This window comes from Pempheris klunzingeri, chromosome 20 (assembly GCF_042242105.1).
Source record: "Pempheris klunzingeri isolate RE-2024b chromosome 20, fPemKlu1.hap1, whole genome shotgun sequence".
Classification (NCBI taxonomy): domain Eukaryota; kingdom Metazoa; phylum Chordata; class Actinopteri; order Acropomatiformes; family Pempheridae; genus Pempheris; species Pempheris klunzingeri.
Window position 1 is genome coordinate 9,683,706 of NC_092031.1, and position 26,109 is coordinate 9,709,814.

The following is a 26,109-nucleotide window of genomic DNA, read 5'->3' on the forward strand; positions in this document are numbered from 1 at the left end:
ACCTGTTCCACCTGTTTTTAAAGCACTGATAGTAGACTGACACTTCTATTGTCAAATGCTCTGACACTGATCTGTGTACTAGTTTGTTACTAGTTTTCACATTAAGCTTTTACAAACAAAACACATGATCAGCTCAAAAAACATGATGCATTGTTACAGATTAAACTGCCCAACACATTTTATTTTAAAGTAAATTCGTGCCTGTACAGATAAATACTGCATCATCATTATTAGTATGATATATTCCAAGAGCCTAATATATGGAGACCATTCTTGAAAATGGGAGATTTTTCTTTTGTTACAAATTTGTTTGATTTCTGACCTTTTTTGTATGCATTTTTAAGGGTGATATCATAAAAGTATGTGGATATGATATGAGTTTTCCTTGATACATTAACCCTCATCAACAACAGTAATGTTTCACCTGGAAATTAAAATACTTTTACGTACAAAAATCTTTCAATTATTCCCCCGAATTAAGCGTTTCTTTTAACAAATTGAAACGAATCTAAAAAAAACACCCAAAAGATAATTTAAAGTCACTTTTGACAGATGTTTACTTTAAATTACACTGTTTTATAGTGATTTATTGGTAGGCGCCTTATTATGAAGCTGTGGGATGTGACTGACATCACCACGTGATCAAGTTTAAACCAATCAGGTTTCAGCATCGACGTGTAATCGGTCGCCAGATTATGGTGCGACAGGACGAGAGTGAGGTGGCAACTGGCAGGAACAGACTCCGGTCTCTAGAAGAAGAGGAAGAAGTGACTCTCTACCTGAGTCGTTTTGGACCGGGACAGGATTCCTGTACTTAGAGGAGGTGTTACTTTCATTGACAAGGTAAAAGTCGCCGCTCAGGTCTCTTTTTTTAAAACAGTAACGTTATTTAGCTTCTCTGTTAACGAGTTAGCTAACGGCTGTGTGCACCAATGTGAGAGGCTACAGCAGCTAGCCAGTCAGTCAGGACCTCAGGTTAGCGGATGCTGTGAGATTTGTCTGCCAAAAAAAAACTGCCTTCACTGTCACCCAGAAAAGAACTGCTTCTTGAGTTGCTGTTCGTAGCTGCTAGCTTTTTGAAACAGAGTTCATGCGTGAAACAGGAAGGAAAAAGCAGGCTAACTTCACCTCAATTACATCATCCACAAACAGCCTCCCTGCCTGCACAAGCTTGTTAGTTTCCCGTCATTCTGTCTTACTCTATAGGTGTTAAAATAGATAAGGCATTTCTTCCTCAGCTAAAGTTATCAAACTTGCTCGGCTAGCTAGTTGGGGCTGTAGACAGGCTTCAGAGTGGGTGTGGTAGCTGGTACAGGAGCTTCATTCACTAGCCTGACGCACATGATGTAGCTGCACGGGAGGAGTGATGCTTTAGCACCTCATCAAACAGCAGCTGGGTCTAAAGCAGTGCCTCCTCCCAGTGATGCTGCTCCTGCTGCTGCTGGTGCCTCCAAATCCAGTTTTCTTAATCTCAGACTGATGTTAAGTGACACAAATTTCACGGCTTGATGGATTCAAACAATGGGGCTGGACCTCTTGGATTATGGCAGGGTAAATACTGGGACATCTGCCCCTGAAAGCATGACAGGATAGCATGCTAAGATAAATCCTAGCCACACTCCCCCCGGTCAGGCATCACTGACATCCTGCAGGCTGAATTTTTGTCTGTGTGGAATTGCTGCAGAGAAACTGCCACCACAAAGCCACTGCTTGCATTTCAGAAGCTGAAACAAAAAAAACCCACCATGAAATGTTATCAGTTACACAGAAGCAGAGGAGATAGGATGCATGTTATCAAGGCTTGCTGCTTATCACTGTTTGGTTTGTGGTGTAGGTGGTAAAAGTATTTTATGGGCCAGTTAGGGCTGTTGCACGCACTGTTCTCCGGCCCCACGGAGCCACATCTCCTTGAATTGGAGCTGTAAACTCACCGGTCAAAAGGAAACATGACCTATAAATACATGGGTGTATGTGTTTGCATTAGTTGAGGCAGCACTGGCAGTGGTAGGTCTGCTGAGCAGGTCTGACAACATGAGGTGGTGTTTGAAACAGGAGTGTCAAACCCATTAATACAACACTTTCTCTTTGTTTAGGGTCATCGCTTTCCTCAGGTACACGCATTGAAACATGTTCGATCACAATCACGACTGTTTTTTTCATTCATTTTTTTTTCTAGTAGGAGAGTTTACCGTCTCTTTTTGGATCATCATCTTGTTTTTGTCCCTGATTTAAAAAGTCAGCAGTTATACGCGATCATTGCTTTGATTTTGTCCTGGGTGTGAAGTCTCATGAAATTGAAGAGGCTGATAGTAGTGTATCAGAACTAAAATTCAAAGGTGACGTCTCCATGTTGCTTGGTTTGTCTGAGCAAAGACGCTCAAATTACAGTGACCTTTTGCTCTTAATTGTCTGTTGTCTTTGTTCTTATACCCACATGGGGTTTGTTGATTGAAGGAAAGGGACTAGCGTTAACTGTGCACACACTATTTAATTATTTGACGTGGAACCCAGTGATTGACTGAATGTTTAACCTCCCATTTTAAGCCTCATCGTGGCTACAAGTAGAACAAATCACTTTGAGTGTTCACTACAATCTCCTTTTATTAGAGTGTATGATTAAAGTTGGTAGTTGATGACACCGGCCTCCAGCTCAACTGGGGAACATGACTGTAAGGATACTGAGGTGTCAGTCACATACAAGAACCTTCAAACTCAGCTGCATAGCTGTTAAATCTGTGCTTTTTCCAGTGGCTAGCGCAGTTAGCCTACACAGAGAAATGATTGTTTTAGGTGAAAGAAGGCTTTTCTACACACTGCTAATAAATTAAGCAGCAAGAAACTAAGATGAGTTGGTGTATTTCTGCCCAAAGGGTTTAAGTAGTTTTTAAGCCTTGCTCATTTTCAGCAGTTCTGTAGATCTTTGACCATAACTGTCTCCAGATCTGTTTTGGATTTTGGTAGTTACCTTCATTGCTAGTCGACCGTATAATACAGTCAACTAGCAATGAAGTGCATATGAACAACCAGTAAAATGAACAAAGGGACAAATACATTGAATACTGTGGCTAGGAATTCTGTACCTTATTTTTTGTAGTTTAATTTATTGTAATAATTAAGATAAGATGAAAGATTCCTCAAGGTATCTTGGATTTGCTTGAAAAATGCTTGAATTTTACTCTTAAAATGTTTATTGGATAAATATATGGCCAAAAATTAAAGTAAAAAAAAACATTACAGTTTATCTCAGTTGTCACTGAGAACAAACACAGATAAGGCCATTAAAAGGCCTCTTGGCTTGAATTCAATAAAACATGTTGCCCATCTCATTAAGCCTGACTTGTTAAACATTACTGTGTGAATCATAACACACTGAATCAATCACTTGTACTCTTGTACCTTATAACTTGTGCACATAACCTGGATTTGTTTTCCACGATTTCAGATTTTTCAAGTCATGTTCTGGTAACATCTGTGAAACAATATAACCAAGTACACTGGTACACTCTAGTTGCTCAAAATGCAACTATTGTTAGTTTTTTCTTTTCTTTTAGCCATTAATGACGATTTAGTGACACTGAAAATAACTATTGGCCTCCCTCTCCCAAAGGTCCTGTGCGATCCAGCGCTGCCATGTCTGCGAAAGCCATCTCAGAGCAGACAGGAAAAGAGTTCTTGTATAAGTATGTCTGCACCTCAGCGGCCGTGCAGAACCGCTTCCGCTACGCCAGTGTCACGGCTGAGACTGACTGGGACCGCCTCACACAGGAGCACCCATGGCTGCTAACGGAGGTAAGGCTGCTGCGCCGGACTCGATACAAACTTCTACAGACTCCTACTAGCCTGTCTTCGGTTTGGTTTGTGTCCTGAATTGACAGAGCAATATTGAAATCATGCGGCTGATTGCACACTGCACGTCACTGCAAATCTATGTACACCATTTGCAGGACATTATGTCATTACCATCACAGTGGCATGTGACTGTCAGTTCTGTTTGTCACACCAGTGTTTCTATTTAATATGTAGCTGATCTGTCTTCCATTTCCTGCCCCTGTAGCAGCTGGTAGTAAAGCCAGATCAACTGATCAAGCGGCGCGGGAAGCTCGGACTGGTGGGCATCAACCTGGACCTGGAGGGTGTCCAAGAGTGGCTCAAAGCCCGCCTCATGAGAGAGACCACTGTGAGTTGACTGTAGTCTCTCTGTCTGTCCTGCTGAGCACTTAAACCACTAACAGCCCAGCATTAGCCTTGAGACAATGAAATAAGATCCAGGAAAGTCCAGCTGGGGTAACAGATCCAGGAGATACAAGGTTTATCAGACACCAAAACACAATACATACACAAGCACTATTGCGCTTTAATTCTTAGTTTACTGTCATGATTTCACTGTCAAATTCATGGTCAAATGTTTTTAAGATGTTTTAGGTGAAGCAACTGTCTAGTGTCTGTCAAGTGCTTGTAGATGTTTTCTATGTGAACCAACAGGCCGTAGGACAATTAAGTTTACTCTTTCTCAGAAGTTAAGATTAGAATGCAGTCTAACAGTCTCAGCCAGTGAATCACATGGCTGCCACGTTGTCTTTTGTACGGCATCTGAAGTGAATGTAAGCCACAGTTCCCTTGTCCATCAGTCCCAGCATATGGACCTGTTCTGTGCAGAGGGCTGTGGTGTCCAGTACTTGAGGCCATGGGCTTTATGTTTAGACCTGTCAGAGGTTATGTAACGCAGTGGAGGATGCTGGTCTATTCTGGTCCACTATACATGCATGCGTGTTGTGCTGCACTCAAAACAGGCTGTGCAATACTTCCATTACATAAGAAAGAGAATTAACACAGACTAGTTTAGTTTGCTAGTTTGTATTTTTAATATCACGCCATCCTTATGTGCATTTTGATTTATAAAAAAAATGGAACAAGCCTGTGTAAAATGTCATATAAACAAAACAGGCTATAGATATAATATAATATATATAAGACCTGCTGCATCCTGCTTACATTCCCTTTTTTACTAATTTTTGCTATAGGAAATGTATTTATTCATTTATTTTCTAGTTGGAGGCACAAAAAAATCCTATCCTGCAGTGCCATTCAATTCCATATCTTTAACCAGGTCAGAGTGACATGCTTATAGTTTATGACATCTAATATTTGCCTTAAATAGGTGGGAAAGGCAAAGGGTGTGCTGAAGAACTTCCTCATTGAGCCTTTTGTTCCACACACCCAGGTAATGTATACCCGTTTCTTGTTTTTCATCATTCCACATGTGTTATGTTTGAATGCCATGTTTATTTGTGTAACCTTTTAGCATAGATGCAGTATCTTAACAGTTTACATGCGCACGCTAACCTAGGAAACAAATCAGCAGGACAATGAAACATCCTGGGGCCAGGATACAAACACTATTTTGAGTGTGGTTACATTCTGGTCATTGCACGTGTGATTAGTTGGTATATTTCTGCTGTTTTGTGAAGTAAAGGGTGAATAGGGTTGCAGTATGCGAGTAATTTGGTTGTCATCCATTTATGTGTGAGAAAATGTGCCTGTATGAAGGTCGCCCTGATTAAAATGGGCAACTGGATGTTCTTCGAGGCTGTTGAAACAGCCTTTTGTATAAAAAAAAAAAAAAATGGAGAATGAGCGTTCTGCTGTTTGCAAACTAAATCTGTGAAAATGTGTTTGCATATCCTTGCCCCAACTCCGTACTGCTCCACCTAGGAGGAGGAGTTTTATGTGTGCATTTATGCCACACGTGAGGGCGACCATGTGCTTTTCCACCATGAGGGAGGAGTGGAGGTGGGTGACGTGGACGCCAAGGCCCAGAGGCTGATGGTGGCAGTGGATGAGAAGCTGAGTGAAGACCAAGTCATAGAGCAGCTCCTCACGCACGCTCCCGATGATAAGAAACAGTATGGACACATCTTGCTTCATTATTACTTTTTACCCACACAGTAGTAAAGCAAAACAAGTGTAGCTGGTTGGAAATAAGACATTTGATTAGAGCTCCTCTTCCTCTTGTGTTTGCTCTTTCATTATTCCGCCATTTCTTGGCTCTCTGTCTTCAGTTTAGTTTCTGTGTACTTTCCTATCTTTTGACCTTGAATACCAAATACCATCCCCTGTGTTTAGAGAACATGCTGATCTCTCCTTTATACAGTATTGAGTTTCTGTTTAGCACTAGTTTCTCACAAGCTCTGCCTTTGGAAGCAAAGTCTTATCCACTGTGAATTGTATCATTGCAGCACTGCATGTTATTAGCATTTAACACTATTTACTGTACTGAGGATGGAAAGCACTGGTCTGCACTCATTGTCCTCTCTTGTATTGAGATTATAAGGAGCTCTTTGTTTGTTTTTTCCTTCTCGAAGAGTCCTTGCCAGTTTTATAGTGGGCCTCTTCAACCTTTATGAGGACCTCTACTTCACCTACCTTGAGATCAACCCTCTAGGTACAGTTTTCTTAACATGTATCCTAGCTGTGCACATTCATATTAATTTCCACTTAAGGACCGTCTTATTTGAAGTTACAAGTGCACATTAATAAGATCTACCCCTGAGATATACTCTTCTATGGCATCTTTATCTGAGGGGAAAAAATGAAAACATCAAATTAACGCAGAACATCACTTTTATCCTCTTGACCAGTCATCACCGAAGATGGAGTGTACGTCCTCGACATGGCAGCAAAGATTGATGCCACAGCAGATTACATCTGCAAGGCTAAATGGGGTGATGTGGAGTTCCCACCCCCCTTTGGCAGAGAAGCATACCCAGAGGTGAGATCTGATGGACAATAAAGCAGGTTTCTCATATTTATGTGTATATTAAGATTTGTTGGGTAATAATATTGTAGTAAATAAGTAAATTGGTCTTTCTCACAGTTAAATCATAGAAGAAGTTTAACTTTTCCTTTTGTCTGCATACCTTATAATCTTTTCATGTTCAGGTTATATGTTATTTTTGCCTCTTAGAACAACTGTTACACCAAATGTAGTCACTTACTGTATTACCACTATGTGATTTGCCCATTGTAGGAGGCATACATAGCTGATCTGGATGCAAAGAGTGGTGCCAGTCTGAAGCTGACCCTTCTGAACCCTCGTGGGAGGATCTGGACCATGGTGGCTGGAGGAGGGGCTTCAGTGGTCTACAGGTACTCCATTTATTTACAACGGTTTATATTGAGCGTTTTTAGCTAACAGAAGCTAGTCAACGTACTTTGGTGGATGAAAGCTAGGGAAGAAAATACATTGTTACAAGAATATACGCAATGTGTGCTGCTGAGTAGAACTGAATGTAAACACCACAGGGCACTGTTAACTAAAACTAAACGCACAACTATGATCGGGACACAGTACTTGACTCTCCAACTTCCCTCTTCTTTAGCGACACCATCTGCGACCTGGGCGGGGTGGATGAGCTGGCTAACTATGGCGAGTACTCCGGTGCACCCAGTGAACAGCAGACCTACGACTACGCTAAAACCATCCTCTCTCTCATGACACGGGAGAAACATACTCAAGGTGAGCACAAGCAACACTTCATTACGGCGTGTTCCCCCAAACAGGGTCCAAAAAAATTAGGCCAGAGGTGAAAGTGGGGGCAGGAAGTTACCAGATACACTTGTGGAAAATAGTCTCATACAGTTTGCTTTAAGCATGGAAGTCAGTGTTGGGGCATTCCTCTGTGTGGTGACCTGCTTTCTGTCCCGTAGTGTGCCACAAGGACTGTGTTCACTGTGTGTATGCTGCCAGCAATAGACCTCATAGCTGTCACTAAACTGTGTTACTGGGGTGTCACATTTCAGTCGTGAACATATTTTTAACATATCACCTCGTCTCTCTGTATCCTACAGGCAAAGTGCTGATCATCGGAGGAAGTATCGCCAACTTCACCAATGTAGCAGCCACATTCAAGGTGAAACATATCATATATCATATATCGTTTATCTGAAACGGCATGAAAAGTAATCTGTGTCAACTCTAAATGCTATAGGCCTTCATAGTGGGATTAAGGGAAGCCAATTCCAACACAGTATTTTGTTCTGTCTGAAGCTATTGAGGCAATTATGAAACTTTGCATCAAATTCATGTTAATTCAGTATATGTCCTAATTCACTAGTGAATGCAACACTATTATCTTATATGTCTGTGCACGTAGCATTTTAGAGTTGTGTCAACTATAAAAGTTTGGCTTACCTTCAAGGTGCTGTTTTTTGGTCTTTCTTTGGTTAATTCAGCACTATAACCCATGAATAATACATAACAACAGGTAACACATTATGTTAAATACTGTGAGTCTGACCACACAGACCGTGACGAAATGTCCCTTAGTCCTTGCACATGAGATTTGCATCTTGGCCAACAACACTGGCTGTGTCTGCGCCTGCCATACTGCCTGACACACAAATTTTAACTTCAATGGATTTTTTTTTTGTAGCTTTTTTTGGTAGCTAACCTGCCTGTCTCTCTCCACAGGGCATTGTCAGGGCCATCAAAGACTTCCAAGGTCCTCTGAAGGAGCATGAGGTGACCATCTTTGTTCGACGTGGCGGACCCAACTACCAGGAGGGACTGAGAGTGATGGGGGAAGTAGGTGAGTAAGATGAACCTGAGGGCCATAGGGAAGAGCTCAGTCAGATAACAAAAGAATCAGGTAATAACTATACTGCATTATGTCATTTGCTATTTTGAAAATACTTGGTGTCAAGTAGTTGTTCAACTTCTTTCCGCAGGGAAGACCACGGGTATTCCTATCCATGTGTTCGGTACTGAGACTCATATGACGGCCATTGTTGGAATGGCTCTGGGCCACCGGCCAATTCCCAACCAGCCCCCAATGGACGCACACACCGCCAACTTCCTCCTCAATGCCAGCAACAGTGCAATGGTATTGTCATACAGTAGCACACTGAGGGAAAATTAGAATGGTCTGCAGGTCTTCAGTCTCTTTTAAATGCATTAGAACTGGTGTATTGCTTGAGACAGGCACCACATTTTCATATGCAAATTGTTCAGTAAGATAAATGGACATTTAAATTGCGAAAATCCATGCTGGTTTTGTTCACATGTAGCAGAGGGTGTTGCATGTTTAAGGACATTCATTCACTTGTGGGACAATTCAGTCATGCGTGTTCAAACACTGTTTAAGGTCCAGACGTTGGAACTTGAGTAGCTCCATTGTATAGTGTTACATGACTTTCTTTTCCAGTAGTCTGTGTGCTCCTTAGCCTCTTAATGCGTTAGCTGTGGTTCTCCATGTCAGCTAGATGACATGTGGTATAGAATGTTTTCTATGAAAATCTAAGGCTCTATATCCCAATGTCTTACAAAGTGACTCTGTCTGACATTTAAATTGACTTTGGTTTCATGAAACACCATGCTCCAGATATCTGAATTTACATTCTGTGTTGTTGTTTTTTTTTTTACCTCTTTCTTTATTTTGGGAACAAACTTGCAAAAGACAAAGGACATACAACTCCAAATTATCACTGCAGTACCGTATACATCACATAAGATGCATTTCTCTAAGAGTTAAATTGTTACTTCCATGCTACCACTTCTCTGTGGAAGTGTCTGTACCAATTGAATAATATAAATGTTTCTTTCTCTCTATTTTCTGTGCCAGACTCCAGCTACAACCAGGACAGCTTCATTCTCTGAACCCAGGACATCTAATGATGCCACCCCAGCCAAAAAGTCTAAAGCAGGTCTTCCAGCAGGTAACCAACACAGGAGCACTCGCCTCGCACTGCCTCTTATCAGCACGACTCCATATGTACTCATAAACTTCTGCTTTTTCATTTCTCTTATCCTTGCGACCTGTATTTCACCCTCCCTCCCCGCAAATGCCATCACTGCTATTCTGCATTTTAATTTTCTGTCTATTTCTCCCTCCTCCTCCTCCTCTTGTTTTGCTGCACAAACTGTCCACTCACCCTCACCTTTTTCACGCTTGTTTCTCTAAGACTCTCTTCATTCTATATTGTGGCCTCTGAAGAATGTGGTCACAGGCGATTGGAAAGGTAAGTGATGGGTGTGCCATGCCCACACAGCGCTCGGCTGCCCACACACTCTACACCAGTTTGCTCCTTTTTCTTCTTACCCCTCATTCTCCTGATCTTGGCACAAAGCATTGTGTCTGGGTGTGACACCTACATGTTTGCATCACCTCAGTGCCTCAGAAGTCCACTGGATACTTTACAGTATATATTTTTGTATTTTTTAACTGTTGAATGTAGTATAGATAACCCATGAATTAAGTATATCATCAGATGTAGACACAAAATACCTTTAGAAAAGATTTGTCATCTTTAGACTGAATTGTGTGTTGTTGTGCAGGGTTAGTTTTGATTGTAGAAACAGAAATCAGGCTGTGTGGAGTAGTAAAGGCATGCACTGTAGCAGCTGAGCTTTGCATGGTTTTTCCTCTGGTGTGCTATTCATGGAGTGTCTTTTAGAATGACAGGATGCATTGAAAGTCTGTTCCCTGAATGAGATAAAGATGCACTCATTCTTTTCTCCTTTTTTTTGTGCTCATTTTGTTGTATTTTGTGTTCCCGTCCCGTGGGGGTCACAGAAGCGCAAGCCTCTTCAGGCTGCAGCGGAGGTATGGAAGGGTGTGAAAAACCTGTCTTCCTGCCCTCTCCGCACTCTGTCTTCTTTCCCCTACCTTCTCATTTCTGACTGTTCGCTGATGTTTCTCCGCGGTCTGTCCTTCTTGTTCGCATTCTGATGGTGGTTAACTCCCCTTATGGTGTGCTATTTTATGTCTATGAACTTAAATTTATTCAAGACGAATTTCCAACCCAATCATCTTGAATTTGCCTGGTACGACATATTGGTTTTTCCAAAATAACACATCAGTTTGGCCTGTATGATGGTCACAAACAGACTGTATAGTGATGGATGGCATGACAGCTTCCCAAAAGTGAAGCCAAAACATGTGGATTACCCCCTGTTGGCAGCTGCAACACAGGTCATAAACCCCACCCCTCCTTTTTACCTGATGGAACATCTAATTAGTTATTTGATGCTACAAAAAATGCGGTGCAACACCATGATTGACAGCTAATCCAAATCCACGACTGAGTCAGGTGCATGTATGGGTGGGACTTTGATACCATGGCTCTGGCTGCAAATGATGTATCTTGGATATTTTGGCTTCATTTTTGAACAGTGGGAAGAAGTGGAGATGCGTTGTCCAACTTCATATACAGTCTATGCTGAAAACTGAAGAAACCCTGTAAAAGCATTACTCATCACTCTTGCCCTCTCTTAAAGAGGCAGTCATAGTGCTGGACAGTTGAAAGCTGTGCACAACTTCCTCTGGATCAGATCAGAGAACGACAGAAGGCAGTGAGCCAGACAGAGAGGAGAGACTTGAGAGGGCTGCAACAAATGTGTGGCAAGATGGTGATAAACATAACAATACATGCGCCTTAAAACAACATGGCATTCTGCATTCAGAACACTCACACTTGACACTCAGATCTGGTCATAGACATCTTTCATGCACTACTGCTGGGTCACTGTACTATCTGGACCTCGCCTTGAAATGTTTTTGTTAAAGAACTAGTGGACAGCTGTGTCATCAACACTCAAGGGTTATCGTGTTATTCCTGCTTGGTAATAGGCAAATGTGCCTATGCACACACAACTTTTACAGATAGAGAATAGAAAAAACTTGAAAGGGAAAAACACTTTTGGAATTCTATTAAAACATTTCTTGTATTTCACTGCAACTTAGCAGGTCAGAAAAATCAATACACTTCTACCACAACAACTGGTTCCATTGTCATTTTAACGTTGTAAGACCCCAAATTAATCCTTTAATTAAACAGTGTGACCTGGAGGTGGAGAGAATACAGATGTATTTCCAAATGTGAGTTACACTAGTTTGAATGCAATAGTATCATTTGTCAGCTACATATGCCTAAAGCAGGCAACAAAGAGAAACATGGCCTTCCTTTGGCAGCAGTGTCCCCAGTGCTGCTTTTTAACCCCAAAGTTTGTAATCATGAAGAGTTATTTTCTCTACCTCCTGTAGCTCTGTCCTCGGAGTGAGGTGTCTCTATACTTTGCTTGTTACTGTTTCCATTCCTGCTGTTTTCCTAAACCTGACCCCCCCTGCCCCCCCTTCCCTTCTCTCGCCTGGAATAATTTTTATTTCTGCTTCTAGCTCAGACTTGACTCTATCTGCCCTCTCATTCCTTCAGCCAAAGCCACCACCCTCTTCAGAAAAAACACCAAGGCCATAGTCTGGGGCATGCAGACGCGTGCAGTGCAAGGCATGCTGGACTTTGACTATGTGTGCTCCCGAGAGGAACCCTCTGTTGCAGCCATGGTCTACCCCTTCACGTAGGTTCTAAATGAATTGCCAACTAAATCCACTGATCATCATCTCAACAGTGTTACAACATATTGTTCTAAATATGTTTCACATTCACAATGCTAATATTAACACAAAAAAAACTACATAGACCATTTTGTCAAGGTTTAAATACACAAACACTCATCTACTATAGCTAACTGTTTTGCTAACTTAACCTGTTCTGACAATATAACAAATTTGGCAATCAGTACTCAGGTCAGTGTTTTTACTTTCAGTAGGAAACCAAACCTAAAAGATCTGAAGAAAAGATTTTTAACCGACAGAATTTTTTCATCCAGTCACAGCTTTCATAGCATAATTTTTCCTAAGAAAAACTTCATATCAGTGGGACAGTAGATCAGACGGCCCCTGAGAAGTTTTATCGGCTCTAGTGAAGATAAAATAAAGTTTAGATATATTCATGATCTTCTACCTTATATTTCTTTGCTGCTCAGTGGGGATCACAAGCAGAAGTTCTACTGGGGCCACAAGGAGATCTTGCTGCCGGTCTATAAGAACATGGCCGACGCCATGAAGAAGCATCCCGAGGTCGACGTCCTTATCAGCTTTGCGTCACTGCGTTCAGCCTACGACAGCACAATGGAGTCCATGCAGTACCCTCAGGTAGAAAAGACACACTGCAAAATGATGCTTACATGTAAGGCCATACATCACTGCATATTATAAACACGTGAGAGTCAGCCAGGCATGGAAGTCAGCTGTCTTATCTGATTGTGTTTTCAGATCCACACTATCGCCATTATAGCCGAGGGCATCCCTGAAGCTCAGACAAGGAGGATGATCAAGATGGCTGATCAGAAAGGCATCACTATCATTGGCCCTGCTACGGTATGCAGCCCCATCACAGGGACCACTTCAAGTAGATTGTGAATGTAGTGGTCATGATATACTTCAGCTGGCACATGTAAGTTAATTTGATACCCATTAACTTCTGTCTCACAGGTTGGCGGCATCAAGCCAGGCTGCTTTAAGATCGGCAACACAGGTGGCATGCTGGACAACATCCTGGCCTCCAAACTTTATCGCCCTGGCAGTGTGGCATATGTGTCGCGCTCCGGGGGCATGTCCAACGAGCTGAACAACATCATCTCGCGCACCACAGACGGCGTCTATGAAGGTGTGGCCATCGGAGGAGACAGGTACAAGAACTTAGGATTTGCTTAAGAGTGAGAAACAGCTGTGAAAGTATTAGTTTTTTGGTAATTTATCCCTGCTGCACAGAGACATATTGTCATCTGAAGTCCTTGTTTTGGTCCTCTTTGTCCAGATATCCAGGCTCCACCTTCATGGATCACATCCTTCGTTACCAGGACACTCCCGGGGTCAAGATGATAGTGGTGCTGGGAGAGGTAGGAGTGGCTCAAAAAATGTGTTGATATTGTCGGGATTAACATTAGCGGAATGTTTTTGTTAATTTATGTTATTTTTGCCATGTTTAGTGTAAATTCTTATGTATCAAATTAAACGAATCTCCTATTTTTAACATCTCTGACAACCTCTCACTCTGACTTGGAGATTGGAGGCACAGAGGAGTACAGGATCTGCCAAGGCATCAAAGAGGGCCGGTTAACCAAACCTGTGGTGTGCTGGTGTATTGGAACCTGCGCCACCATGTTCAGTTCAGAGGTTTGTTGGCTGTTTTTAAAATAATTTTGCTTTGGATTTTGTTGTCGTTACCTATTAATTCAGACTTTTTAAAAAAAAAATTTTTTTTTAAATCTCAACCTGTAATACTACCATCTTCAGGTTCAGTTTGGCCATGCAGGGGCCTGTGCCAACCAGGCCTCAGAGACAGCAGTAGCCAAGAACCAGGCTCTGAGGGATGCTGGAGTTTATGTACCAAAGAGCTTTGATGAGCTGGGGGATGTCATCAAGTGAGAAATTCATCACATGGTCATACCAGAGTTTCTCATTAAATTGTTTTTAGGGTTCTCTGCTGATATCGTGTTTATATGTTGAAACAGGACTGTTTATGATGATCTGGTGGACAATGGTACGATCATTCCTGCCCAGGAGGTGCCTCCCCCAACAGTACCTATGGATTACTCTTGGGCCAGGGTAAGAACCGTGATCATCACTCCTTAGCAAACCCAAAAATGGCCACTGAGGAATGCAGTACTTGTTGAATCTTGTCTAGTAACACTAGTTGTGGTGCATAGCTAGCAGCAGTATAGTAACTGTAATGGTGGGCAGGGCTCTTATCAGTTTTTATTCAAAAGATTTACTAGTTTATTTTGATCAATAAAAACTAGTAACCCACAGACAGATACTGGATTATAAAGTCGGTAATTGTCTGTATTGGCAGATGAAGATGCTTAAGGATAGGAGCATAACCTTTAACGAACATTTATTATAAGGAACACTGTTGTAAAATCAACTTGTCAGTGTCCTGTATGGGACAAAACATGACCTGGCACCACTGTTTCCATCACCTCTAACATATCAGAGGCTTTTCTCTACTGTAATTTCTTGTTGCATGTCAGCTGACATGCTGTATTTGCCGTTACTGATCTGTGCTTCACACTGCACAAACATTTTCACGCTGTGTTTATTACCTTTGTGTTAGAACCCATCTTATTTGTTTTACTCTCCACTGGGTTTACTCCAGGAGTTGGGCCTGATCCGTAAGCCAGCCTCATTCATGACGAGCATCTGTGACGAGAGAGGCCAGGAGCTCATCTACGCTGGCATGCCCATCACTGAGGTCTTTAAAGAGGAGATGGGTTTAGGGGGAGTGCTGGGCTTGCTTTGGTTCCAACGCAGGTCAGTAAAACTGTTTTTTGATTTTATTTTTTAAATACATTTTCAGTAGAATAAGCTCTGCTGTGTTTCTGCTTAGGTTGCCACGCTATGCCTGCCAGTTTATTGAGATGTGCCTGATGGTGACCGCTGATCACGGGCCTGCTGTCTCTGGTGCACACAACACCATCGTCTGTGCTCGTGCTGGCAAAGACCTCATTTCAAGCCTCACCTCTGGCCTGCTCACCATCGTCAGTATTACTTACACTTATACTGCACCACCGTCTTTAACCAGCAAAAATGACCTCTTTGTGTCTTTTACTACCCACTTGGGCCGCATGGATAAAACTGGCCAAGTTGTTTCTGTATTGAAACATGATTTGTTAATTAATTCCAGGGGGACCGTTTTGGAGGTGCTCTGGATGCAGCTGCGAAGCAGTTCAGCAAGGCATTCGACAGTGGCATGCTGCCCATGGAGTTTGTCAACAAGATGAAGAAGGACGGCAAGCTGATTATGGGCATCGGCCACAGGGTCAAATCAGTAGGCAGCTTTTTTCGCTCTACCTCAATTTATATTTATATTAGAATTAGAACATTTTTAGATTATAGTGGTTAAGATTATACCTTTGGAATAATTCTTCTTTAGATTAGAATTTAAAATAAACGAACACCTTACAGTTACATTGCAGAGCTTTTCTGATTTTTATTAGCTTTGTTTCAATTAATTAATATAAAACACACTTTGTCTCTTTTTTTCAGATCAACAACCCAGACATGAGGGTGCAGATCCTGAAGGACTTTGTTAAGCAGCATTTCCCCTCTACCCAGCTACTTGACTATGCTCTAGATGTAGAGAAGATCACTACCTCCAAGGTAATTGTCAGTGGAAAGACTTGCCCTCTTGATCAAGCAAAACCCGTAATAAAATTAAATAGTCTTGAGGGACTGGTGTGTTAGAAAACTTTAAAACAATGAAATAAGTAAGGGATCCTACTTAATGTTCAAATCTAGCAGTTTGAAATGTTGTGAGTTTACCTTTTTTTTTTTTCCAGAAACCCAACCTGATCCTCAACGTAGACGGTTTTATCGGTGTTGCCTTTGTGGACCTACTTAGAACGTGTGGTGGCTTCACACGGTAAGAATATTAAACTGCTATGTCACGGAGAGACTGCTGAGGTGTAAGTGAGAATAGTGTCAAATATTTATTATTGTACATGTGAGTAGGGAACTTTAACTCCCATTTAGCATTTATGAGCACTGTATAAAAAGTGCATAAAGTTTATAATGCACTTTAATAAGTTGTGATCAGACATTGTTAAATGTTTATTAATGTATAGTATTACAACTGTGTTTTACTGTATTGCAGTTTATCTGGTCATTACTTGCTTCCACAGGACTTCTAGTTGAAAATACATTAATAAACACTTGTTTATTAACTCCTGCTTACACCTATGTTATGTGTTATAAGCCCTTAATGAAAGTGCTGACAAAATATATTCTTCATGGAAGCATTTTGAAATGTTCAGATGCCAAGAGTGCATCTGAATTGTTGCTCTCTGTGTTGAGGCACAATATGCAGTATTGTTTCTCACATGGATATTGAACTGGTTCCAGAGATGAGGCCGATGAGTTTGTGGAGATTGGTGCACTAAATGGGATCTTTGTCCTCGGCCGTAGCATGGGCTTCATTGGTGAGTCCCATTCAGACAGAACCACGACACTGACTGTCCAAGTATTAAAACAATGCATCTAACTTGTGTCTGTGTTACGTTAGGACATTACCTGGACCAGAAGAGGCTGAAACAGGGTTTGTACCGCCACCCCTGGGATGACATCTCCTATGTGCTCCCTGAACATATGTCCATGTAATCCCCACATCGCAGAACGGGACGGACATCCAGATGTGACTGCCCAAGCGGGTCAGGCGGCATTACACATCTCACTTAACGTCTATATGTACTCTCCGGTTATGCCTTGGGGAACCTGGGCGGGGTGATTCTGGGAAGCGGTACTGTACGGTCTGACTGAGGGATCTGGGTAGAAGTTCTTAATGTAGTTTTTACGGAGAAAAAAGGGGAAGTATATTTTCTCATTTTGTGTTTTTGACAACTTATTTAAAGCCTGAGGTGTAAGTTATTCAGTTTTGAACAAAGAGCCAAACCAATGCAGACCGCAGGAGTTGCAGGAGCACAAAATCAATTCGAAATTAAAAAAAAAAAACCCATCTGCATTCTGATTAACCTGCAGTAATAGCGGCTGATGTGAAATTTGTTAAAGCTCAGCAATAAAGTAACTTTTTTTATACCACTTACAATAATCAGTCGAAACTAATTTATTTTAATCAAGCAATTTGCCTGTTTTAGGCTACAAGAAAGTGTGCTGAAGTATGCTTTCTGTCTTTGAGTAATGCACCTTAGTTTAAACGCTAGCTAATCTAGATCTTATATCTGTTTTAAATCCCTTTTCTAAGTTTCACTCCCACTGAAAACAATCTTTGTCATCACAAGATAAACCAAAGTTATTTATAGGAATTTGTTGTCTTTGTTTTAAGTGGGGAAAAAAGGGTCCAGTGGTTGATATTACAGAGCTTACCTAGATCTTGTCTTGAAAAGCAGGCAACGTAATGGGATGAAGGACTTAAACAAACACGCGATGATTGAAGTGTCACTCCACCATTGCCTTTCCCAGAACAACCCTGGTTGTAAACTAGTGGTTGAAATTCATCAGCTACTGTAACTTAGATGCAGTTTTGAGTTGTGCAAGTCCTTCGCATCAAGTACGAACTGATCTACTTGTGTTGCTACTCTGATTAACTGTTAGAAGACAGGAAAATGTAGAAGCATCAAAAGGAGACAAAACGCTTCATGAATGAGCCCTGTGAGTCTTTGACAGCATCTTTTGGTGAGGGACCATGAAAGCAGTTCGGGGGAAATGATTGCACACAACGCAGGTGTTGGCTCTTTAAAATAATCATCCAGCTTTCACTGAAGACTTGACACCAACTCAAAACGCTTCATAACTGCCCACTGTACGGCCTGCTGTGTTTGATCTTTGTTTTGCTGTTTTTATTTAACTGTGAAAAAAGCTTTGTTTTTTGTAATATGCTGTCATATAGTAGTATAATAATAAAGAACTGTTTTACTTTTCAGTTCAGCATAAGTGTATTGTATGTCAAACTCTGGGGTGTGAACAGAGGTGATGAGCTGTTATTACTGGGTACGCACTTATATTTACTGTATAACGTAAAATATGGCTTACACTGGCATGACTCGAATTAGGTGTACTGAAACTGCAGTTTCTTATCTGTAGTCAACTTTTTAAACTGCAGAGGCAATTTAATAGCAGGTGTGTAACAAATACTAACACTGTTTTAAAAAAAAAAAACTACAACTAGCTTCTAAATGATTGTGAACTCACATAAATTAACTCATTAAAAGTCTATTGTGCTTCCCTTGGAAGCACCCAGACTCAACACAAGGCCAACAACCTGTCCACTCATGCGCAATGATTTAATTAAATCTTAATTAAATGTATTTCTGCGGTATATAAGCGTGACTAGTGATAACAGACACTGGCTGTGGCTCATAAAGACTGAACCCATTATATATGCTTCAGCATATTCTGGCAAATGTATAGATGTATAAAATAACTGATAATTTAGAGCAGAAGTTATCGATTATTCAGCAGATGTTTTGTTATTTATAGGACGCAAACGGCCAAAGTGCAGTCAATTCACAACGCGCATGCGCGAAAGCGGTGCATCCCTTCAACAAAGTTAAATTTCGCAGTAATAAAGATGTTTTAAACCTCATAACTACATAATTAAATCGATAACATGTGGGACTTTCTTGTATTTGCGTCGGGAAGGCGTATCTCCTGTGTGGACAGAGGCATTAGCTTGACTCTGACGGCCTGCCGTTGGCACAAAAGCAAAAAACATTGTTAAAGACGGAAGTGAGCTTTCCTGTTTACCGAGCTGGGCTGCAGACGCTGCGCATGCATGTCAGTTTTTGAATGTTTATTAGCGTGTGTGGTTTACGCTCATGGTTTCCTCCCGAAGATAGTTCAGAGGTTAAATTTGCTTCCGAGCGTCTGCTCCTGCGGTATGGCAGCGGCAGCCGAAGGGCCGGAGGACCGGGGCCGGAGCGGCGGAGCACCGGGAGCGCGAACAGGTGACGGGGAACCTGAGGAGGCCGAGGAGTTCACCTGCTCGGCCCACTGCTCGGAGCTCTCCAGGCGGCAGAACGAGCAGAGGAAGGCGGGGCTGTTCTGCGACGTGACGCTGGTCTTCAGCTCCGGTGGGGGGTCCGGGGAAAGGGTCCAGACCTTATCCGCCCACCGCTCGGTGCTGTCCGCGGCGTCGCAGTACTTCACGCTGCTGCTGGGCGGACAGGTTTCTGAGTCTGAGTCTGAGTCTGAGTCTGGGCGAGTGGAGCTGAAGGAATGGAGCTCCTCGGCGGGACCAGACCCGGAGACGGTGGAGGGCGTCATACAGTTCATTTACACTGGAGAAATCAGGGTCACCACTGCAACCGTGCACGAGGTGCTGGAACTGGCTGACAGGTGATTTTTTAAAACTATGCATGTAATGTGAATATAATAACAGCGTTTGGCTATACAAGGAAGTGTTGGGCAGGTGTCCCACGGGCTTTGGTTTCTTGTGGTACATGAGCCACACCTTGAATGCACCCTCATTATACCTGCCTGGTTATAGGTGAAAGTGGGGGTGCATGATAAGTGATGGGCAAGGGGAGGTACAGCAGGAAAATATTCATTTAATTAACACCTGAAATGGCATTTTCTACAATACAGAGCCTCAATAATGACCAATAAAGCTGCTCTCAGTGGACTTAATGCATACATTTTAGTTTGCCAAGACATATTGCGAAACTGCTTAACCCATCTGCTCATACTGTACCAGTCAAACGTTTGGACACCTTCTCATTCAGTGGTTTTTCTTCAAGTTTATTATTTTCTACAATGTAGATTACTATTGAAGACATCAAACCTATGAAAGAACACATATGGAATTATGCAGTAAACAAAAAAAACTGCTTGAATGAGCTTTGAACAGCTTCATGAGGCCGTCTCCTGTAATGGTTTTCCAACAGCCTTGAAGGGGTTCCCAGAGGTGCTGAGCACTACGGTCCAGCTTATCCCAAACTATCTCGGTTGGGTGATTGTAAAGGCCAGGTCGTCTGGCACAGCACTCTATCACGATCCTTCTTGGTCAAGTAGCTCTTACACAGCCTGGAGGTGTGTTTGGGCTCAGTGTCCTGTCGAAAAGCAAATGAAAGCGCAAGCCTGTTTGGATGGCATGTTGCTGCAGTATGCTGTGGTAGCCGTGTTGGTTAAGTGTTGCTTACATTTTGAAAAACAGCATCACCAGCAAAGCAAAGCAAAGAGTGGTTCTTGCCATATTATGGATATTGACAGTAGTCGAATAGGGCTATTCACTGTATAGAACTGTGTCACATCGGCACAACAAAACTGATGGTCTCAAACACATTAAGAAGACAAGAAATTCAACAACAGCACGGTACGGCTATGGTATGGTCATAGGCGCCTGAACAATAGAGCAGGCAGAGAAACCATATGTGTTCCTTCATTGTTTGGATGTCTTCAATATTAATCTTCAAACTGTATAACTAATTTTGAACCAAACTTGCTTAAGAGTTTAAAAATAGCAAAGTTGTCTAATCAAAAAGTTGAGATTCAAAAACACACATTTGACCCCCCAAATCTAATAGTTGGGTGCAGCTGCTCCGCCTGCTCCATTGCTCAGGTGCCTATGCCAGCAGGTGTGACTTGTTTGGAGTTGACACACCTGTGGGGCTTGGCACGTTTTCCTTATAACTTGACTAGACAAGACTTGAACTTAGTCAGCAATGTGTATTTGGCAGGAAAATGGGCCAAAAAACAGCCAAAGGCCATTTTTGTCTCTGCCACTGATCTTTATAATCTAGGGCTGCAACTAACTGTTATTAATTCATTAATTAATTAAAATGCCAACGTTCGCTGCTTGCTGGCTGCTTCTTATGTCCTGACTTGAAAGAAATTTCATTTGATAACATAGAAGACTGAGAAAACCAACAAATATTCACATTGGAGAAGCTGGAGATAGTGTATTTTTTTGCTTAACAAATGACTTAGTGGGAATAGTTGTGGCCCATATTTGCAAGTCATGAATTATGTTTGTTCATTGTCAAAGGACTCACATACAGGTGCTTTCACTTTTGCCTGATTAGATCTTTTTCAGGACTGTTTATCATGTGACAGACAACTGCTGTGTTGTTGCACCTGTTCCTCCTTTATTATTTTTGAGAATACATGGACCCCCCCCCCCCCCCCTGTGTCACCCACACCCAACCTGACAGAAAGCCGCCCACCTCTGATACTGTCCGAGGTTAAAGGGGAGTTTTTTCTAGCCATGGCCGTCTGGTGCTTGCTCATGTGGGGATTCTTGAACCCTTAATTTTACTACTTGTAATTTGGTCTAGACCTGCTCTTTTATGAAAAGTGTCTTGAGATAACATTTGTTATGAATTCATGCTGTGTAAATAAAGATTGATTGATTTACCTCATAATACCCACCATAGCTACACTGAATCAGACGGAATATCTTAAAACTAAAACCACAAAATTCATTCCAAAATTGTTTTTGACAAATAAAAATAGGATTCTTGGCAGTAAAGGACATGAAAGGCACAGGTGTAAATAACAAATTTAATGACCGTTGAATTCCATTGAGCTGCCTCAGGCTCAGGTTCCTGGTGCTGTGCATGCTTGCTCACTGTCATGACTCACTGGGACACTTCAATAGAGGACAGAGATCGTTAATGTTAGTAGTATTACCTGCGCTTCTCCTACTCTGACCTGTGAAAAAGGCCTGTTCATCACTGTTCATTGACTCTCTTTATATAGAATGAAAGGGTGTGACAGTATTTCACTTTTAATGATAGTTTTTAAGCAGCAGTTTGAGGTGGACTGTGCATATGAAAAACTCAGTTAGCTGCCATACAGACCTGCATTCCACATTGCAGAGGTCAGAAGTCAGAAACGCCAAGTTGATATGTGTCACCAGTGCAAAGATTTAAATGAAAACCATGGGAATCCATGTTTCTACATGGCCCATTACAGATCATGAGTTTTCACTTTAGATGGCAGGGGATAACTTGTGTTTCTGTGTGCTGTATGCAGGCTTTTGTTCCATCCACTTCATCCTGTCTGAATGTGTCCTAATCACTGAGATCACCTGAAAATGATGACATGTTCACACAGGTTCCTGTTGGTGCAGCTGAAGTCCTTCTGTGGTGAGTTTCTGATGAAGAAGTTGAGCTTGTCCAACTGTGTGGCAGTGCACAGCCTCGCCCACAAGTACACCCTGGACCAACTGGCCAATGGAGCCGCCAAGACGATCCGGAGACACTTTCACAAAGTTATCCAGAATGAGGAATTCTACACACTGCCCTTTCACCTGGTGCGGGACTGGCTGTCTGACAAAGAAATCACCGTGGATTCTGAACAGGAGCTGTTTGAGGCCATTGTAAAATGGGTGCACCAAAACGCAGAGGAGCGAGAGAAGCATTTTGAGGAGCTGTTCAGGCTCTTAAGGCTGCCCCAGATTGCCCCTACTTACCTGACACGGGTGGTGAGAAAGGAGCCCTTTGTAGCAAACAATGCAGCTTGTCGGCAGCTGGTGTCTGACGCCATCGAGGTCCATGCTGTTAGCTTTGCAAGCATCAAGCCAGCCAATTTAGCACCCTATGCCTCCCACATGACGGCAGCCCAGCCGCGCTTTTGCCAGAACATGGATGTAATCATGGTAGTGGGTGGTGTTTCAGAAGGTGGAGACTATCTGAGTGAGTGTGTGGGCTACTTTGTCGCTGAGGACCGATGGGTCAACCTGCCACACATTCATAACCACCTCGACGGACACGCCATCGCAGTCACTGACAGCCACGTTTATGTGGCAGGCTCCATGGAACCAGGCTTCGCCAAGACGGTGGAGCGCTACAGCCCCAGCCTCAACACCTGGGAGCAGGTCAGCAACCTAACCACCCGCAAGCACTCCTTTGGCCTCACATGTGTCAAAGGCGTGCTTTACAGCATTGGTGGTCATGGCAACTTCAGTCCCGGCTTTAAGGACGTTACCGTCTACGAGCCTGAGCAAGACGAGTGGCACAATCTAGAGCCAGCACCAAAGATACTGCGAGATGTGAAAACGGTGAGCGTGGACGACCGCTGCGTGTACGTGATGGCCAGGACCCCGGTTGATATGGACAATGAGGATGGACTGAGCACTGTGACCACTTGCTATGATACTGAGAGTCACAAGTGGCAGGAAGTGGACTCCTTACCGCTCATCGATAATTACTGTAGTTTTCAGATGGTTGTTGCATCCACCAACTTCTACCACACAGCTTCCTGTTGCTCCAAGAGCTACAAGGTGGCGGTTGAGGCCGCCCAGCAGAAAATAAGCCGAAACATCTCCGATGACATCCTCGACAGCCTCCCTCCAGAGGTTCTCAGCATGGAAGGTGCTGCTGTTTGCTACCTGGGTGAAGACATATTCATCATTGGCGGATGGAGGAACAGCAACAACATGGATAAGCAGTACCGCAAGGAGGCCTACCATTACTGTGCCCAGAGGAAGCGCTGGATGCTGCTGCCGCCCTTACCTCAGCCACGCTGCCGAGCCGCAGCCTGCCACGTACGCATCCCGTACCAGTATCTCCACGGCTGCCAGCACTACCCCATGCCCCAGAACCTGGCTCGCCAGCGGGACCGCATGCAACAGATGCAGCAGCTCCATCGCCGCACGCTCACTCTGCGCAGACAGCTCCAGTCTCAAATCGAATGTTGAGATGAACACTCTGCCTCATCTCAACGCACAACTTTTATCTTATTTTCCTCTTTATCGAGGTGAAATGTCCGCATGGGTTTACCTGGGGCTGGTGTGTAGGGAAAAAGGTTGAAGATTATGACGCTCAAACTGCTGATGGCCTTACATTTTTAGCTTATGCCTTACTTTCATCCTGCTAGTAAATGATGCTGTGATTGCTGTGGCATTTTGTGAAAAATGAGTGTTGATTTCATTGCTGAACAACGAAGCGTAGCTTTTTCTATGTGGTCTGTGTCAAACAGCTAAATGATGTCAACACATGTTGTGCTGCAAGTTAGAATAAAACTCTGACCGCTATCAGTGACACTTTCCTGTGAAACTTGGTGGAGTATTGAGATGTAACTAGCAAAGTAAATGATGTCTACATTTAGTGTTAGTGTGGGAATAATGGTTTTACTGTAACAAGCAGCTGAGAAAAAATCAGCTCTAACTTTTTACTCCTCTTGCTACTTGCATCTAGTTTCTCTTCTACCTCCACTTTCCACCTTATTTGCACTGTAGGGATCCAAATATCCAAATTTTGATCGTATATACTGTGTATTTAGTGTGTGCCCCACTTGAAGTAGACAATCATTTATCAGAATTTTTGTAGCAAAAATTAAGTATTAATCAAAGCACATATCGGGGAACAAGATGTTCAGTCGTTATATGTTTCCCCCTCATTAAACATAAACTATAAGCTTAATAGAGTGTTGCACTGAAATATGTGCAGTAAAACCGTTTTTACAGATTGCGCAAGACTTTTTTGCCATTCCAACAGAAATGTATAAGTGTGTGATTTACTTTATTTTGATGTCCCAGGTTGTCGTACAGCTTGATAGATGGACCAAATACCACCGTAATAATGATGAGAAGTCATTCCTGGTAAACTAAACTCTATTTCTAATTAAAGTGTAGTGGTTTTAGTGGACTGGATCTGGTTTGTTCTGCTGAATTTGCTCTGTTGAAATGTGTGAAACACATCAAACCAGGAAGTTTTTGTTTATGGTTCAATGTTTGGAACTGTATCATAAAACCCCAACTGCCCCCACTAGTACAATTGAATTAGTTGCATTGTCTGCACTAAAGGACCTTGAATGTTAACTTAAACTTTATCTAGTGTTTTTTTGACTACAGTTTCCAGACTCAAAACAAGTGTTGTGTGGACCAATTGCTGAGCTCAGCGTGTTTCTCACTACTGTTGAAATTGCTAATGCCTGTGCTATCTCCAGCCAAACTGTTAATAATTATCAAATTAGGCTTTGTGGGCCTAATATTTTTTTCCAGTAACATGCTGTACATAATGAAAATCATTTAATCAGTTCTAAGTTTCAGAAAACGTGTTCTAAACCTGTTTCATCCTTGGGAGAGTTGAGCTTGGTTGAAGTATGATTTTCCAGTGCCAAATATTCAGATTTCATCTGGCCACATGTCCTGTGTCCATGTGGTGCTTTTCTGTTTGTATGTGCAAGAGCTGCAAGTGTACAATTACAATAAATAATGAATTCAGCAGTAAACTCAAAGGTTTCTGTCTCCTCTACATAAACAAGAAGCTCATCATACATAATCAATTATGCAACAAAGTTCACCTCCTGATACCAACTCAAAACAACTGCGGTGAATTAATGTTGAGTTGGGTATTTGACATGCTTTCACCCAGCTGTGTTTTCTTCCTCAGTTTCTCCCAGTGTTGGCAGCAGTAGGACGGGCAGCTCACTTCACACAGATTGAAATTGTATTCAACAGATGTCATGTAGCAAACTTATTTTGATTGCTGATGTATTTATTTATTTTATATAAATATTTAAATAAAAATACTGGCATTTACTATTTTGCTACTACATATAGTATGTAGTATAGTATAGTATAGTATAGTATAGTATAGTATAGTATAGTATAGTAAATATGATGAGGTAATGAGGTGTTTGAGTGTGCGTGTGTAACTTAATTTAAATGAATCTTTTTTTTTTTAATTGAATCTAATGTAATTTGTTGGACTCAATGTAATATTGTCGTTATCATTTATTTTATTCTGATTCAATTTAATTTTTAAGATGTGTCCAGCCTCTATTTTTTTTTTTTTTTTAATGTGAAATGTTG

At 42.1% G+C, this 26,109-nt stretch overlaps 2 protein-coding genes across 3 annotated transcripts; both read left to right on the forward strand.

The window, feature by feature from the left end:
• Positions 1-706: 706 nt before the first annotated feature.
• Positions 707-18,273, forward strand: LOC139219635 (ATP-citrate synthase-like). 2 transcript variants are annotated; one of them, XM_070851563.1, is made up of 29 exons: positions 707-843; positions 3,608-3,789; positions 4,055-4,177; positions 5,159-5,221; positions 5,713-5,903; positions 6,363-6,442; positions 6,639-6,769; positions 7,028-7,146; positions 7,380-7,516; positions 7,849-7,910; positions 8,471-8,588; positions 8,728-8,882; positions 9,621-9,714; positions 10,572-10,601; positions 12,211-12,352; positions 12,821-12,989; positions 13,110-13,214; positions 13,329-13,525; positions 13,654-13,735; positions 13,902-14,012; positions 14,133-14,260; positions 14,351-14,444; positions 14,995-15,149; positions 15,226-15,376; positions 15,523-15,666; positions 15,885-15,998; positions 16,178-16,260; positions 16,740-16,816; positions 16,900-18,273. In XM_070851563.1, exons 2-29 carry the CDS (start codon positions 3,631-3,633, stop codon positions 16,992-16,994), a joined length of 3,309 nt encoding a protein of 1,102 aa, XP_070707664.1. In that variant the 5' UTR covers positions 707-843; positions 3,608-3,630; the 3' UTR covers positions 16,995-18,273. The 2 variants fall into 2 exon arrangements, with proteins under 2 accessions (XP_070707664.1, XP_070707665.1); XM_070851564.1 differs by lacking the exon at positions 10,572-10,601.
• An 847-nt stretch (positions 18,274-19,120) lies between these two features.
• On the forward strand, positions 19,121-24,398 carry klhl11 (kelch-like family member 11). The gene is made up of 2 exons (XM_070851759.1): positions 19,121-19,688; positions 22,407-24,398. Exons 1-2 carry the CDS (start codon positions 19,126-19,128, stop codon positions 23,989-23,991), a joined length of 2,148 nt encoding a protein of 715 aa, XP_070707860.1. The 5' UTR covers positions 19,121-19,125; the 3' UTR covers positions 23,992-24,398.
• The last annotated feature ends 1,711 nt before the right edge of the window (positions 24,399-26,109 follow it).